Source organism: Anopheles coustani, chromosome 2 (assembly GCF_943734705.1).
Source record: "Anopheles coustani chromosome 2, idAnoCousDA_361_x.2, whole genome shotgun sequence".
Lineage (NCBI taxonomy): Eukaryota > Metazoa > Arthropoda > Insecta > Diptera > Culicidae > Anopheles > Anopheles coustani.
Window position 1 is genome coordinate 68,107,842 of NC_071289.1, and position 17,571 is coordinate 68,125,412.

Below are 17,571 nucleotides of genomic sequence, written 5' to 3' on the forward strand. Positions count from 1 at the left end.
GTTTATAATCACATTTTCCAACCATCCGGATACTTCCCCGGCAACGTCGAGTGGCGACAGTTTTCCATCCGGCATGCCGAGCGACGTTTCTTCGTTAGCTTACATAGCGACGGTGCCCCGTCATCATCCCACAACATACACTCCTTTCCTCCTTTACGCTCGGGGTTATCGAATCAAATTCGAGAAATTGAGGATAAAGTTGGACAAACACACACGGAGCGTGTGGAAAGATAGAACTCGATGCAGATGGAAGGCAGGGCAGGGCAGGGGCGAAAAAACGTACACAAACATTCAAATGCATTTTCCCGTGCACGCTGGGGTGCAGCAGCGATGATGATGCTGCCGCACGCGAGAGCGATTAATTTACGAGCGCGAGCTGCGATGTGGGGCGATAAAATTACTCGGAACTGTCGCATATCGGCGCTGTTTAAACTTTACCGAGCTTCATTTAGGAACCATGAAACCAGGTGACATCTGATTGGAAACACTTTTAAAAGGGTAAACAACACACATTTCCTTACCTCGTTTACTCTCGTATAATTATTTTACTCGAAAGCAAACGGAGCTGATTATTTTAAATTAATTTTAATTCCCCCAATCTGACGTTAACTTCCATGATACACAGGGACCAACCTGGTTGGGGAACCTGACTAAAACAAAGTATGTAAAATTACACAAACCTGAGAAAAATGCGTCACCAAAGATCTGGAGAGCAAGCTGTCCGACTAATTTCCATTTGCAAGTAAGTATGAAACGCCGTGAAGGTAAATCTGTGCTGCAGGCAGACTTTTCCAATGCCTCAATCATCATTGCACACCGCGGGTGGCAATGAATTTAAACCCAATGAATCCAATTTCGGCAAGTGAAAAATAACAAAACACCGAGCGTGCCAGCAGCAGAGCTAAATTTGGGCACGATCGGAATGGAGGAAAAAACCCAACGCCATACAGCCACCGATACGGATCTCCGACAAAGCCCAGCCAGCGCCGCGGAACTCGTGGCGGTAAATTTAGCCAAATGGAAAACCAGAAAACCCGGCACCCGGAAAAGCCCACAAAGTAGGCAAAGTAGCGCACCCGACGGCGTAATCACCATCGTCCTGGCAGCAGAAGCTTATCGCAGAAAACTCCAGCTGAGCACGCACCCGGTTTGGGGAGGGGGCCGGTCGAGGGGTGAAGGAGCTCGTTTACCACGTCAATCCCGTTGCCTCAACAACGACCGGGGCTGATTGGAACAATTTTAGCGAACGAATGAGGTAAGTACCTAAAAAGATCGTACATTTTACCGAGCTTATCGTCTAACGTTACGTTCGATCTAAATGAAAATATTCGTATAAACCCGCTTGGATGTCAAATTTAGCTTAATGCATTCTGAAAAAAAGCCTCCACTGAGTATCGCTTTTCCTCAAATTGAAAACTCATTACATTGTTTATTTCAAAACACTGTAGAACGTTTGACATTCACGTCCCGTGAATTAGAGAGAGAATTAGCAAACCGGCACCAACCAACCAACTAATCAACCTGTCCCGTTCGTCCGCGGTGTTGTATAAATATAGATTCAACCGTCTCCAATGTTCCGGCAAGTGGCGGTTGCGTCAAATTCGACACGAAAAACAGAATCAAAAAAGAAACCTCTTCGCCAACCAAACCATTCCGTGGGGTCTCTTGTGGTCCCTTGCATCTGCTCGTCGTTGATTGAAGCAGAATAAGAAATACAAGTCCACATACAGTAAGGAAAGATATCGTCGAAAGAAAACAACCTGCAAACATACACACACCCAAGGCACAGCTGTAGGGCTGCGTCGTCTTTTGGGACATGTGGTCGTCGACGGTCGAGCAAAAGGAACAGCCGCGAGCAGGTGCTCGTCCTGCAGACTTCGGTCCATCTGCACAATGTCGCCGGTGAAGACTCGTCCGCGCGGAGCGATAAAAACATAACTGAAGAGAAAAAAGCGTCCAAGAGGAGGCGAATCTAAGCCAAGATTAAGTAAGAAAAAAAGAGAAGGAGAGAGGGAATGAGAGTAGAAATAATCAAAAATAAAATAACAACAACCAAGCCAAGGACCAACGGACGCGACGTGAAATCCTTCGATAATGCTCCGTTCCCTTTCTTATGGGGTGAACTGGAAAGTCGTTTTCGACCGTCTGCTTTTAATCTCGCCAACAGCCGGAAGAGCACGCGCCAAACGGATGGTTCACCGGAAAAATGTCCCCCGAAACGAAACGGGTCACGCATACATTGGCCGGGACAAGTGCGGCTTCTGAACCCCCGATCCCGGCGCCGCGCGTTTCCTTCCACACACACACACACTCGTGGCGTAAAGTCAAATCGTGGCTTTGAACTGGTTTACAGGTGCAGCAATCCCTGTCCTGCAAACATGCGCCGTGGTCCATTTGGGGCCGTTTTGTAAATTCGGCGGTTTGTTGACACACACAGACACAAACTCGAGGGCAGTTCCGCCGCTGATGATGATGGTGAGTAGTAGTTTGTTGAATGGGCTGAAGCGGACAGGAATGTATCCTTTTGGTGCGCACACCTGCCTTCCATGTTTGCACCGGGCGTGAAAACCCCTGAAGGCTCCAATCCTCTTCAGCAGCTCTTTCTTCGATCGATATATTCCTGTCACCCCCGGGGTTGGTTCGGGTGAGCCCATCACGGAGGGTAGGTGGTGGGTTCATAACAGCATACACAGGTCATAAAAGTAAAATTTCAACACTCGTTTTGTTGAGTTTTAAGTGCCATCAGTGAGCACGCGAGCGGCGCTGGGTTTGTGTAGATATGGACGGGTTTTTAATTAACGCAACATTTCGCAGGTGTCATTCCGTCGAATGCGATCCCTTTTCTGTCGCAATATAATTAAGGTTCTTAAAACTCTGTTTGCTTTGCTCGGGGCAAGAGGGGGGGAAGGGAAAAGTGATGTCCTTCATGTCACGTTTTGCAAGCATTCTTCAAAAGATAAAAACCGATACAGTTGAACCGGTTCCGAATGATTATCAACTGTCTTTAACTCGATTAACTTCGAACAAAAACGTTTCACAAGATTAGTTATTATTCTGAATGGCATTTAACACGTTGACTGCCAATGACCCACATAGTGGGAGACAGGCAATTCGGCCACGAAACTCATAAAGTATTGCACGAATAGAGTAATAGGCTGTAGCAGTTAGAAAAAATTAAACTTGGGGAAGTTTAATCTACTTGTAATTGAATCAAAAAACAAGTCTTAGCATTTATTTTATAACCAAATTTGATTTGAACAATGATTGTACTAAAAAATGTTCTAAAAACGCTTTGCAGTCAAACAAATTGGTGCAATGAACACGTGGACTGTCACGATATTTTAGTATCGTTTTTAGTATAATAATTTTACTAAAATTTGAGTTTATGATTAAATTTATGTTCAACAGTTTTCAAAATATAAGTCCACAGCAATATTAGTGTAAAGGGCTGATTAGCATTAATCCTGTCTGACGCAAAATGGGTGACGTAGCAGTCAACGTGTGAAATAATAACAATTTGTATCTGAGATCTAACTTTTCAAAATTGTTGGTTTCGTTTTCGAAAGTCTCGATTGATAGTATTGAAAGTTAAATTTTTGCTTAGGTTAAAACCAGGTCGTATTTAGATTTTCTTTTCTAAGATTCAATACTTCCCTGTATCGTATACTTTACCAGACAACTGGCTCTAAAATAAACTTAAACGTCGCTACAGAAACGTTACGTCTGCTAATAACCGTGGAAAATAGTGCCAGGAAACTCACCTGAAAAGAAACAAGACAAAGAAAAACTAGATTAGAAATAATGCTGGAAAATAAACCACACTCTCCTAGGACGAGGACGCTTCCGCAATAAGTCCGAGTGATGGCATAGAACTTCCTCGCCCGGAGCGCCATTGCAAAACCGTTCCACGGACAGTGGAAACAACTGCAACCTTTATCTAAACTGTTCCGATCGTCACGTTGGCGCAACGGTCGGGCGTTAAAACAGCGCTGGAAAATAAAGACAAAAATGTCAAGGCACACGAAGACGCAATAAGGTTGCATCAAACGCCAGACGGTTGTTGTTTTTCCGCCGCTCGCCTGTGTGTTTGGTGCTTTACATTCCGGTGGCGGTGGCCGGAACCTTGGGCGCAGCAAGCCGTATGGTTTCCTTCGGCTTCACCGTCCGCCAGGGGTTCGGTACGCTGTTCGAAACAAGCGAGAAGCCGGAGGCAGACCTCCTCCTCCTCCTCTCCCCCATTACTCACCAGTCCACCCACCATCGGCAACTTTGAAAACTTCAACCGGTGGCATTGTGATGGCTACGCAATAATAAAAATTGCACGCTTCGCACAAGCGCCCCCTGTTTGGGGTTTTTCATTTTTCCATCCCCTACGTTTGCTATGTCGACATACAAACCCCCGGAGGGTGATGATGAAGCCGGTGGTCAAGAAATAAACAAGAACTTCTTCTGAGGCGGAAAAGTGCGGACTTAACAGTAAAGCAAAAACCCTTTACGCCGGCGAGTGATGTTTTTTTTTTTTAGACGAGAACCATGGGAAAGTTTATCCTGTTTCATCTTCGGTTGGTGTAGTTTTAAATAAAACAGTAGCAGTAAAGTTGGTAAATAAAAGTCCCGGTACGAAATGTGATGTTTGCTTGATCTCGGAATAAAAGAAAAAAAGCATACAATCAGGCGGACTAAACTATAATGAATTCAATTTCCATTCAAATCGAAACACTAACCGCAAATCCAAAGAAACAATATGGTTTTGCGATGTTCCATCCGATTCCAGAACAGCTTTTCCAAAGGGATACCGGATGCTTGCTCGAACGTATTTCGCTTGAAGACTTTCACGAGGGTTTTTATGAATGCCCCCAACCCGCACCCCAAAAGAAAAAGGAGCATACTCCACGATGAAGCGAAGAACCTAACGACACTCAATCCTCCCCCCTTTCTCTCGTAAACGTGCGTAGGTTGATGACCTAGGACAATCTCAAACCACAACCGGCCCATCCGACGCGTCGTTCCATACATGGTTCCGCCATGGTATTTCGAAGAGACTGTTTCGAAACATCACAACGACGGAACTGCCGTTCTTTTGCTGCCTCTGCTACTCGTCGTCTCTCAGGAACTCGAAGTTGAGCTCGGAGCAAGCGCCGGCCGATGCGGGATTTTAAACATTCGGATTGGATTTCCTGCCATCTGTTCCAGCCAAAGGGGGGATGGGATTGTTCTTCTGTAGGGTTTCGTCTCGGTGGGCCGTTTCCGACCCGATGATGCTGTTGTGTTTGCCGTGTGGTGTCGTCTTCTTTATTTCCACCATCACAACGGCCACCGACAAGAACAACGACAGCCGTTCGCCTCTTCGCCGCCCGCTACCACAACCCGGCTCTAAAAGAGCGAAGCAGTTGGGACCCGGGTCCATCGCTCAGACGTTGACCGGGGCCAATGTGCCAAGAGGGCAATTACTTGATTACTTTACCGGACGCGCAGTTGAGTGGAACGGCCACGAAATATCGTCTTCATCGTCTTCTGCGAGCATCGCACATACAAACACACACACACACACACAGCGGCCGGATTCGGGAAGTTCTGGAACGGAGAGCAGACACAAATGCGCCATAACGACGCCCGAGAGTACCAAACACGCTGGTGCTAAACGCCCGGTGTGTGTGGTGATGACGCTGGTCGTCGGCCAATCGGCAAACCATAACAACCACCACCTCGAACAAGATGGATTCCCCCCCTCGAACCGAAGAGGCGAAGGACCGGCGAGGTTCTCCTCGTCGACAAGAAGTTCCATTCCAGTAAAGTCATCATTTTTCTCGCCCCGACTCCCTCTCTGGTTTTCGGACTTCGGAGAACTCATCCAACGCCATTCGAAGGGACGCGGTAATTCTTTGCTCCATGAGACGTGACGGCTTCGGCGACCCGGTGTGCCCGAGAGGCGCACGAGGTGTGCGTACGTAACAAGTTAATGATTTCTTTCTAGACACCGGCATAAATGTATGCTGGCCTTGCCGTGTCGGGGGAGGACACATCGGCCTTTTCTGCCGGGGAACCCGGTCGGACCATAAAAGCGCAAGACGGTGTGTAATGGATTAACGTGCCACCATCGAGCGATGCTTAACCGTAAAAACTTGTGGCTTCACCATGGACGAGCAGCAAGCAAGTGCAACGACCCTCCCACCCAACCATATCTCGGAGGGGGGTAGGTCCAGCCGAGGCAGGGAAAACATAATTCATTCATTTGGCATTTGCATTCCCCATGATTGGAAGTGTTGCAGTGGGAATTCTCTGACGATGGGAAAGAATATTGATGAAATCTTCCGGGTGGATTGCTAGCGTTTCATTTTTTCGCCGGGAAAAGCTGCAGGAATGTCCTGGTGTTCGACGAACTGAAACAAAAACGATTCGAGTGCAGAGTAGCTCGAATCGCACCGGCATATGCTGAAGACATAAATCGATCGTTCCCCTCCCGACGAAGCTCAATATATCATGCTTTTTATTACTGTCCCCTCGTTCTCTCCGGTCCGGATTATTTCTGCACGAAAAAAGCGAACCTAACCTCGATAAAGCAAAGCGCACTCGAGCCGAACGACAAACGGGACTTCCGGGCCGGGGTGTTTAAAGCTTATTTTACAGTAAAAAACATCCCTTCGGTAAGCGATTTTACGGCGAAGCCCCGCAAGAACGTCACCGAGCGAACCAATCCGGGGGTATTGTGGTGTGGGTTTTAATCCCTCTTTAGAAAGCAGAAAACAACGACGGAGGGAACGGCAATGGTTTGGATCTTTCGGACTTCCAGAAAAGAGGCCAGAACTTGCGAGAAAACAACCTTACACCCCAGGACAACATATCATCAGTTGTTGTTGCACACAAACACACATGGGTGTTGTGCCTTCATTTATGGAACACCGAGTGGAAGGTTCGTGAGAAGAAACGCCGCTCGTTACAGGACGCCACGGGAGGATGATGAAGCTTCAAGGATCGCTAATGCACACATTCAAGAAATATTGCCTGTGCATATGCTCCTGAGTTCCCCGCCTTAGCGCCCTACTAATCTTCGCTCTCGAGTGCACCTTCCAACCTCGACATTCTCCTTGCTAACTCTACCTTGCTGTAGTGCTTCTATTCGGTAAATTTTCTTCATGTTTCCAGTAGGTTTTGGTTTCAACTAGCAGACTCCCGGGCGAGTACCTGCTGCTCCTGTCGCATGATAACTCCTTTCGCCCCTAGTTCTTGGAAACCCGAGCAGCGTAGGAATCCACTCATGAGCTTTCAAGAAACGTGAAGAATGATCTAGACCCGTTCACCGGGGTGGATGCGCTAGAAAAGATGCATCTTCAAAACCGAACCCGTGGCATTCGAACAGCTTCCTGCTGTTGCTGTTGCCCATCTTGTACGGTGTGCAGGTACGCGAACACCTCTTTTGCTATCCCTATGTATCTTCTGGCTAAGTCTCGGCCAAACCAGGTACAAAAGCACGGCTCTTTGGAAAGAGGGATAAATTACCCGGGGAATCTTTCAGTTTCGCGTAAAGACAAAAAAAAAACCCATAAACTGGGCCAAGCCGAGAAAAGGTGGTCGAGAAGAATATGAATCATTTTATACACTTCCTTCGCTTCACTGTTTCAAATCATCTCGCCGCCGAATCGGCGACCCTAAAGCTTAGCTACTTCTGTGTCCTCATGCATTACATCTCTTGACGCTCCGTGCACAGCGTGTTTTGGGAACAGGGTTCTACATGTCTTGGGCGGGCCACTGGATGCACCGCCGCCCCAAAAGGTGACCATCCTCGAGCCGTGCACAAGGAGAAGAAAAGACGACTCGGCGTAAAGCAAACCACGGACTTTCTTCTACACCAGAACGAGTTCTGTATGCCTCGGCGGAGTTCCTGACGACCGGTTGCTCTAGCCATACCACGCGGGTGCAAGCACACAAACACACACCCTCTCTCCTGCCGGAAAGCAACCAGTCGCAGACAATCGTACCGACAAACAAAAGGAATACGGCAGGGAGGCCACAGGTTGCCCAACCGGTTTCGGAGCTTCGGGCAACCAAAACCGCGAGGCAGACGCGAGAAGGATCGCTCTGAACCACTCTCATGGTCGTGCTGGATGGTAAGTACTTTCAGTGGGAAGCTAGACAAAACGCAGTGTAGAAGTGGAGCATAGACAATTTCCATCTCGGGTCAGCTTTCAGCATCCCTTTGAGCGGGAAGGGTCGTATTACCTTTCCTGTGTTTTGTTTACATCTTGAAGACATTGTTGCGACGGTGTTCGCAACGGAAACCCTCGTAAGTGAACATTAAAGTTCTCCCAGGCAATATCTCTTCGGTCTGAAAGGATCATCAGAATACATTTTGAAGAATGTGAAGCAAACTTCCATTGCACACAGTAGTTTAGCATTGTTGAGTCACTCGAACTCAGACTAACCGCTCGAAAGTAAACAAACATTCCGAAGCCATTTGATACCAAAACAAAAAAAACGTGGGTTTACTCTTATGGTATTTTTCTCCAACCATTAATCACAAAAAGTCGCCAGGAAACTATGTTTATTAAAAAACTTAGACCATATGGGATGAAACGAAGATGGATTACACTTAGACACCCGACCGTGTCAAAAACCCCGGCCGCTGCTGCCCGGCTTTCGAAAGACGCACACGAAAACACGGGCATCCATCAAAGCGGAGGGAAATGAAAATCCATAGTCTTCCCCACGGAACCGCCATCCGGAGAAGATCCGGCGAGTCTCACACAAGCCATAGGGCATACTACATACTATCACCCTTCGTTCGGATAATGAACTTTTCTGATCTGTACCGGCCCGGCAAAGCGAGACCTTGCTGTTGGTCAGTTTATGTGTTTCGAGGGTGTGTATGTGTGTGTAGGTGAAGTTCCTGGAACCTGGACCTGATGGAAGAAATCGTCTATACCCAGAGCTTCTGTAGCATCATAGACGGCTCAAATGTTGGCAACGGATTGAAGACAAACGTATTGTGGCCGAGCTTTGGCGTGCACATGACCACCGCAATCATGTGGTGGCTATGTTGCTCGCCGTCCATCACATACCTACATACAAACACACACACACACACAGCTCGTAGATGGAGGAGCACTGTACCTTCATAAAGCCCGGTGAACCGCATCGGAACGTTTAACACTTTTTCGTCCTCCTTTCGGGCCACTCTGGTTCCTCTACCCCCTTCAGCAGAGAGCCTTGGGTGGTGGATTAGATGGAAGGCAAGCCCACCAGCTAGCTAATGTGTTAACTATTACGATGATGGTGGTGGCTTTTCTGGAAGGCATCTGCTGCACGCCGTTATCTTCAGCATCCCGGGGACGCTGGATCTAAAGTTCTGCTCCATGGGATCCTGTGTCTTGGGAACAACGGGGGCGGTGTGTAATGGTTCCCAGCCACATCAAACGGCAAACCAGGGCACGTCGGAAGGAGTTTTGAGAGAGGATCATTTCATCCAACGTAATTTCCGCAAAACGAGCGAAACATCCAACACCAAAGTTGGATACGCTTTTGCCGTCTACCATCTACGAACTCTGGAACTCTGCAAATCTTCCCGCTTCCCGTGCCGGAGCTGGGCACGAAAAAAACCGCGGGTACTGATTTGGAACTCTTGCGTGAGCAAAAACAAAAAGACAGTGGAACAAAAAAAAAAGAAGCCCATATCCCGCTTGCGAACGCAAGATATGGAACGTGAGTCGTAAGAAAACTTGCCGCGCCTCATCCTTTTTTCCCACCGGACTCGGAGTGAACTTGATTGAACTCATTCAAGGCTAGCCAGGGCGCGCGGGTTGTGCCCCTGCCCAGAAGATGGAATTTGTCTTGTCCTCGCCCTGGACCAGTTTGGCGCATCGTTGCCTACCTCGTTCCCCAGGTTCTGTCTGTTCTCGTCCGCTTTAATGTTCAGCATTTTTCGCATCGCACCCGCTATTTTTAAACCGAATGCACCCATCGTTGCGCTCAGCATTAAAAGCGCATTTCGGTGTTGTTTGTTTTTAGTGTTGGTTTCTTTCCGTTTTTTTTTTTGTATGGCGAGCGCGATGGATTGCTTGTCATGCCCATTTTTAACTCCATCGGCAATTTACACTTCGAGCTGAGGCGTGGAGTGTGGCGAGAGAAAACAAATGATGAATGAACGGGCACGTAGTTTCCGTTCCGGAATGTGGTTAAATTAATTTCCCAGTTTGTTACTCCACTGGAAGGAACTAGTTTTAATTGATTAATTGCAAGCAGATGTAGTATTACTGATACTGAGGGAATAATTATTTTACCAGCGCGTCGTGAACTACCAGACCTCCCCCGGCTTCGACTCGAGTTTTGACCGTCACTAATCTTCAAAACAATCTTTGAACATTCTTGTCCAGTCTTTCTATTGAAACAAAGAAACGTTGCTTTAGGAATCTTCCCAATCGTACCAACGATCCCCTACCCTGTTGCGTACCATCTTGCACGGATACAAGGATTCCGCGATGGTGCCAAACAACAGCGAGCCAAAGACCTCGCGAAAACGAGTCGGTGAAGAAGTTAAACGCGCCAACGAAATAAAACACAACCGAACCGACGCGCACATTCTCGAGCGTTGACCGAAAAGCGCCTGATCGTTGAACCGAAATCTCGCGCCGCAAATGCGTGTTTTGTTCGTTTGAGATTGGGCGCATGACTCCTCCAGGAGCCGGTGGAGAGGAGGAAGCGCGGAGCGGTGGCCAAGTCGACGACGTACGGAAAACATTCGTCTTCAGGTGCCTGTATGTTTTGCCTCTGCCGATCGTCCGCCCTGCTTCCACTTTCGACCGGTTCATCAACGGCGATCGGGGCGTGATGGAAATGTGTGGTTGCCCGCGAACATCCGCGAACCAGCCGTTGGAATGCTCGATATGTGTTTATGCCTGGTCATTGAATCCTTGTTCGGCTTGTTCGACTTCATTCGGTAGCCGTTCATCAACACCATCGGCTCGTCCTATCTCAATCGATAAACATTTGCTAATCCGAATCAAATGTTGCCACTCGCTGCCATTTCAATGTACATCGAATGAAAACTTACAAAGCATCGTGCCACGGGAAATGTTTCATTATCTCATTGGTAAACATTGGCACATTCGTTGTGCCTAGCAGAAGTTGTTACTGAAGACGCCTAAGACGGACAATGATATTCTAAATGAGAACGTTACGTTGAAAATATTCGCATGATGAAACACTGAACAAATCAACATATCACTGTAAGCATGAACGGAAGATTGCAAAACTCATTTAGCGATTGGTCAGTAGTTTCAACAAAGTAACGATCAGTAAACTTGTGATTTGTGAAACTAAATAATTTTTGTTAATATACTTCCGTAAAAACTTTGAATTTGACACGCGATATGTGGTTTCGACGATAATATAATAGTTGATTCTGAACAAGGTTAAGTTGATTGTGAATTTTTAAAAATATGTTAAAATAAAATAGTGACATGATGACGAGCCTATGATCCACCTCTTTTGTTTTTTTTTGCCGCATGGTCCTCGGCAATGAATGAATCGTAGAGATTCGTTTCAGATCCATGAAAGATTCATGAAGATTCATTAGGGTTTCGAAAGATTCATTAAGCTTTGTAGATTCGAAGCCGCAAAGATTCATGAATCCATCTGAATGAATCTCGTCAATAGATCCATTAAGCACAACACTAATTTTAACACGTTGCGTACCAAGCGGTTTAGCACAGTTTTTAGTACAATTTTTTAAATTACAATTTGTGTATGATATTTGTTAAACCGATTGTTTTCGAAGGCCAAGCAAAAACTTAGCTTCCCAAAAAATGTATATAAAATATTACAATAATTTTTATGTTGCATTTTCATTTATTTATGAGCCAAAAACTTTTTAGAACTAGAACTGCTGTCACCCATGTGTTTATACCAACGGGTTTTGAAGGCTAACCAAAAACCCAGCATCCCAAAGAATTGATATTAAATATTACTATAATTTTTTAGTTACATTTTCAGTTCTTCTTCTTGGCGTAACGACCTTGTTGGTCATGCCTGCCCTGTAAAGGGCTTACGAGACTTTTTACCCTATGTGTACGTGGATAGTCAGTCCTCTCGTACAGGGGAGGGTCCGGTCTCGGTTGGGATTCGAACCCACGCCGTCGAGGTGGTGAGCCCCGGCGCTCATGGGCCGATTTTCTAACCGGCGCTACCGCTCGGCTGTCGCGGACCCCCCGGACATTTTCAGTTATTTATGGGATAAAAACTTTTTAGAACTAATGACAGCTGGCTATTAAAAATGATAGCCATGGCAGTCAACGTGTTAAAGGAAACATTTAATTCAAAAATCCTAGATAAATAATTCTCTAACAATCTCGTTTCTTCGAATAACCACTCTACATCATCTGCGCTATTGCAGCAAAATGAACAAACATTGTTTAATTGCATCAATAATCAATCTAAAGGATCTAATTGTTCATATAAACAGAAAAGTAATAAAACCACTGATTCCGCGAACGCTTACTCCATGAATGAATACAGCGCTGGCATTTGGTAGCGAGAAAAGTCGAACCCCATTTCACTCAACCCGCAAAGGTTCGCCCATTATTTTATATCTTTCCACCCCAACACCACCGGAAAGCACCGGTAAACAACGGCTCGCCGAAGCAAAAAGTCATTAAAAGGATCAATAATTGATCTTCCTTCACTAATTACTCATCAATGAGCGGCCTCACACCTCACTGTTGGCCATTTATTGATGTTGTGTGTGACAACAAAGTATTCGCCACCAAAACGGAAGAGCTTAGCGCCGGGCGATGAATAGCTCATGGTTCGATCGTCGTGCGGTTGCACATGCAGCAGCTCGAACTGGGTCAAAGGAAGCCATTTTCCAGACGGAAAGTAAAATCCGCACGACCGAACACTGGCACACACAACGCAACCTATATTCGTCTCCGTACCGTTCGACACTCGATCGGCTGCAGGCAACGGCTTCCTTCAACCACACCGCGCGCTCTAACGAGCCTCGACAAGTAATAGCTTTTTACCCGCCACTCCCCTTCGCCCCGGAAAGGCGTCCACTGCCCGCCGAATGGACGTGTTTATTTTAAATGCCCTCCTCCGCACGGCGTTGAATGAATTTTCTTCCCTTTTCGTGTATTTATTTAACAAACAAGCTAAGCCAAAAAAAACGAAACGAGCTCAACCACCAAACGGTGAGTTTTGTCAAGTTTTGGTCTGGTTTTGTTTTCATACCAGATCAGCGCTGCGGCACTTTAAACGAGACTAACTGGCGCACCGCTATGACTCACCACCGGAGGCTCTGCAGAAACTTGTTCAACGGTGTTTTTGGCTTTCTTACTTTGCCTCTATGTACTCCACTGTGTTGGTCTCGGTCGTAAACGCGAAAGGCAAAAAAAGTAGCGCAACTAGCCCTTTTTCGGAAGGGGTACCATTAACTCGTCTGTAGGCTAAACTGCTAACATATAATAAAGGAAACAGTTAGCCACACAGACAAACACACGCACGCAAGTTAGGGGGAGGGAAAGGGAGTCCGCACCCACTGGCACGAAAGGGAAATTCGCGAAAAATCAGCCATGCAAACAAATATATTTATTTAATGATCGGCTCTTGTGAGGATCGTTTCATGCTGTGTGTGATGCTCTTGTTTTTCACCTTCTTTCGAGAGGGAGAGAGAGAGAGAGAGAGGGGGGGAGGGGGAGGGTTTCTCGACACACAGTGGTATCCGCACGGCGCGAAGGTGGCTTTCCCGGCCGCGGGTGGAGATCGAGCCCAGACACGGAGGTGACGGGCCTCCGGCTGCGCACACTTATCGATGGATGTATGTTGCACATATTTCACGGTCGTATTAGCGCACAATCACTCATGTTTGGCGGGCACGCACCGCACATGGCCAGTCTGTGCCTTTGCTCACCCACGCCATAAGGCTGGCAGACTTCTGGTACTTTGTTGTGTTTGACTCAATACCGATGCATTGGATTGGCCTATGATGAATTACCACCTGACAACTTTGCCTTGAACTCTCCCTCACACAGCGCATCAACCTGGCACGAAGAACAGATAAGGAAATTGAGTTTTCACCCAAGAAAATCTTTGAGGCTTTCAATCGCCCACAAAAAAGAAAAGAAAAATTTATTAAACACAGGCTAAGCTTTTCAATGGATTCATTTTTGTTATAACTATAGCCCTCCACTATATTAGTGCGATACTAGACTAATTTATTGACCTGATGAGGATTACTTCTGTCATCCGCGAAACGGATGACATGGCATTCAATGTGTCAAAAATCGTGAAACAAGTTTTACTACACGAGATAGTTTTAGTACAATACATTTAATGTCTCTTTTATTATTTTCTAATACAGTTTGTACTCATTTGTATTTCTTAAAAAAAACGGCACTAGTCTATGAAAAACGTTAGGCCTTCTTATCGCACCCGGTTCGTTCCGGTCGTTTCAAACCGGTTGGTAACGACCGAAACCGCGGACTGCAACCCCATTGCATCGATGCAAAAACCCGACTCTGCACACCGCCCCAAAACCCTTACCGGCCTAACGAACACACCGAGAACACCCGAACGAACGAAAGATCAGCAACGCAAAAATTAGCCGTCGATGTAAAACATTTGAGACGGATGTACATACACATACTGCTCCGCCGGTGGAGGAAAGGAGCGAAACGGGAACGGTGCGGAAACTCTCCTCCAGCCCATTAGAAACGGGCGCCGACTGATAGGGCCAATTTTCACGGTGCACCACTGCACCGGCCCAACCCTGCAGCGTTTCGGGCGAGTGCGGCGAAAACAAAAAAAAAACAAATGTGCCAACTTGAAGGGAAAATGAAATTGTGCAGTGGAGAAGAAAGACGACACTGCACCGGAGAGCAAAAAACAAAAAAAGGAAAAATCAAACGCATTTGTTGCGAAAAGAAAAATTCCATACGAACCCAATTGAAAATGAAAAATGTGAAAATAAGGAGAGTGCCCACACACCATACGCACACCCCCTCGCACCGGCTCCACCTGCTTTCGCTAACGATTTTCCGGGGCTTTTCCTGCCATTTTCCAGCCCCGACGCAGCGGTGCATTTCCCTTGCTCCAACAAGCTCCGTGTCTTGGACGAAAATGAAAACGTCCGCCAGCCGGGCCCGGCAGGAGGCGAATGGAGAGGCAAGAAAAAAACGGACACATGCTCTCTTCTGCAGGGATGGCGTTGCACCCGGACCACCCCGGGGAGGGGAGATTGGACGCTCTAGTAGTGTGCAGTGGTGCACCCCTAATTCGCAGATTAAACAGAGCATTCAGTTTTGTTTAAAAGCTGGTGCGCATCAATTGTTCAAGTCAGTATCAGCAGTTGCATCGATCGATAAACATTAAGCTCAGCAGCAGCAGCAGCAGCAGCAGCAGTAGTAGTAGCAGCATTAGAAGCAAGTGACGCGATCCTTCGAAGAAATCGCGTAGTGATCCGTTCTGTGCTCATCCCTCGACCATCGAGTTCAGTGTACGCAGTGTGAACTGTGAATTGGTGCATATAGTGTGGAAGTTCCCAAGAGTTAAGCACACCGCAGGATGTACAGCCATAGCACGATGCTGAAATATCTGACGCTTGCCTCAGTCATCGCCACGGCCCTCTGCGCCAGTGCCGGAGTTCGCGGCGCGGCCAGATCCGAGCCGAGCGGGGGCGAGCTGAGCGTGCTGCAGAAGGTCTACGATGATTGCCAGGATAAGCAGGATTTCACTGGCTGCCTGAAGGGCAAGGCCCTGACCGCCATGTCCCGTGCTATTGATATGGTAAGTACTAGCAATCGGCCGGAGAAGAAGTAGTGACGGATTTGAAAACGTAGACCAATAACTTGTTGGATTTAGTTCTATCCGCCGAAAGAGAAGAAGGTTACAAAAATCTAGCACAAAATCCCGTTGGATGCTTTAACAGAAATAGATATCTATTACTAGTACTTAAAATGTTAGTCCTCTTGGATTGAGATATCTAACAAGAATTGCTCCTTAAGTCTTGGCAGTACTCGAAATGACATACTTTATTGGAGAAGGGGTTTCGCCACCAACCAAAACCAACTCAATGAGAGCTTGGAACTACATCCCCTTGTGCCTTGAAGCTCTAATCAAATGCAAACATGAACCTAACACAACCCCATCGGGAACCACATCTCTTACCTGTTCGCCAGGAGTCCATCCCACTGCTCGATGGAATCGCCCTGGTGAAGCAGGAGAAGGCCGAAAACGTGACCGTGCCGCTGCTGAGCGACGCCCGCGCCCTGAGCGGCCTGAGCGCCGTCGACCGTTCGCTGCTGGACAAGGTGGAGCAGTTCCTGCGCACCCACGTCGTGCGCTTCGACATGCGCCAGCCGACGGAGGGAGCCCGCGGCAACAAGCAGAACAAGCACCACCGGTACCTGATCGCCGCCTTCCTGACCGCCATGGGCATCGCCGGCCCGATCGGTCTGAAGGCGCTCGCTGCCATCGCCGGTAAGGCGCTCGTCATCTCGAAGGTGGCCCTCACCATCGCCGGTATTCTGGCGCTGAAGAAAATCTTCGCCCACGACCACCACGAGGAGACGAGCTTCCAGGTGCACGCATCCGGACACGATAACCGGTAAGAGGACCTCCCAAACCCATTCCCCAAAACAGAACGCAACACCATCATGATTGTTCCTTGTTTTTTTTTCTTCTTTTGATTCCCCCAAAGACGAACTGCCTACGTGATGCGCCCCTCGAAGGTCGCCGCTCCGGCCAGCGTGGATCCCTACCGGTACTACTACGAGCAGCAGCAGCAGCAGCAGCAGCCACAGTACGCTCCCCAGATGTAAATTGGTGCCACAACGCTCCCTCCCCACTCCCTCCCAAAACCACCAGGAAACGAACGAAATCGAACCCAACCGGAACCCCCGCCAAAGGATCGACGACACTTTTCCAAACATCCCCCCCCCTCCCAAAGCAAGGAAATGGCGACGTCCTTTGGCCGGTTGTGAATGTAATATTTATTTTAATTTATTTGCTAATCTTAAATTATTGTTTCGCCAACTGGATTTTCCATGTTGTTGTTATTGTTTCGTTTAGTTACGTATTTGGATGTTTTGAATGTTTCGTTTGCAACGCGAACGCGTATTTATACGAAGAGTTAAAAAAAAAACAATCAAAAAACTACTTCCAAAATTCAATTGACATTAAAACGTGTGATGGCCACGCAGGTGGCGCACAAACATACAGCAAAGTAGCCAAAGCCAACAGTAGTAGCCAAGCGGAATAGGGAAGGCAAAGTAATTTATTGCTAGCAGGCCGATACGAGATACGATATCGAACGCAAGCTTAAGGTAACTTGGTGGACACACCGTCGGGATGACACCGACGGGAGGCACTCGATGGCCGATACACACCAACAGTGAAGTGCTGAGGCGCACGGGTGCTCCGAAGAAAACTATTGAATAAAACACAATGTCAAAAGTCTTACAATGCAAAAAGAAATTACGACTATGAAAATGTGTTTCATTTCAACACGATGTTGTTTAGTTGAATGCATATGCAAAGTGTTTGGGTAAGATGGCTATCTTATTCGTTGGTTTTATGATTATC

General features: G+C 47.2%; 2 protein-coding genes across 5 annotated transcripts in view; one reads left to right on the forward strand and one right to left on the reverse strand.

Annotated features, from left to right (window-relative positions):
* LOC131261932 (serine/threonine-protein kinase NLK) overlaps positions 1–17,571 on the reverse strand; it is a 74,885-nt gene that overhangs the window by 36,653 nt on the left and 20,661 nt on the right. The gene's annotated exons all lie outside the window — the stretch shown is intronic.
* Positions 15,553–16,808, forward strand: LOC131261933 (uncharacterized). Its single transcript, XM_058263804.1, has 3 exons — positions 15,553–15,774; positions 16,167–16,594; positions 16,688–16,808. The coding sequence occupies exons 1-3, from the start codon at positions 15,553–15,555 to the stop codon at positions 16,806–16,808; spliced, it is 771 nt and encodes a 256-aa protein (XP_058119787.1).

Coding starts and splice junctions, on each gene's coding strand:
- LOC131261933 (XM_058263804.1), top strand. CDS start 15,553: ATGTACAGCCATAGCACGATGCTGAAATATCTGACGCTTGCCTCAGTC. Junction 15,775..16,166: donor TGTCCCGTGCTATTGATATG/GTAAGTACTAGC, acceptor CCTGTTCGCCAG/GAGTCCATCCCACTGCTCGA. Junction 16,595..16,687: donor GCATCCGGACACGATAACCG/GTAAGAGGACCT, acceptor ATTCCCCCAAAG/ACGAACTGCCTACGTGATGC.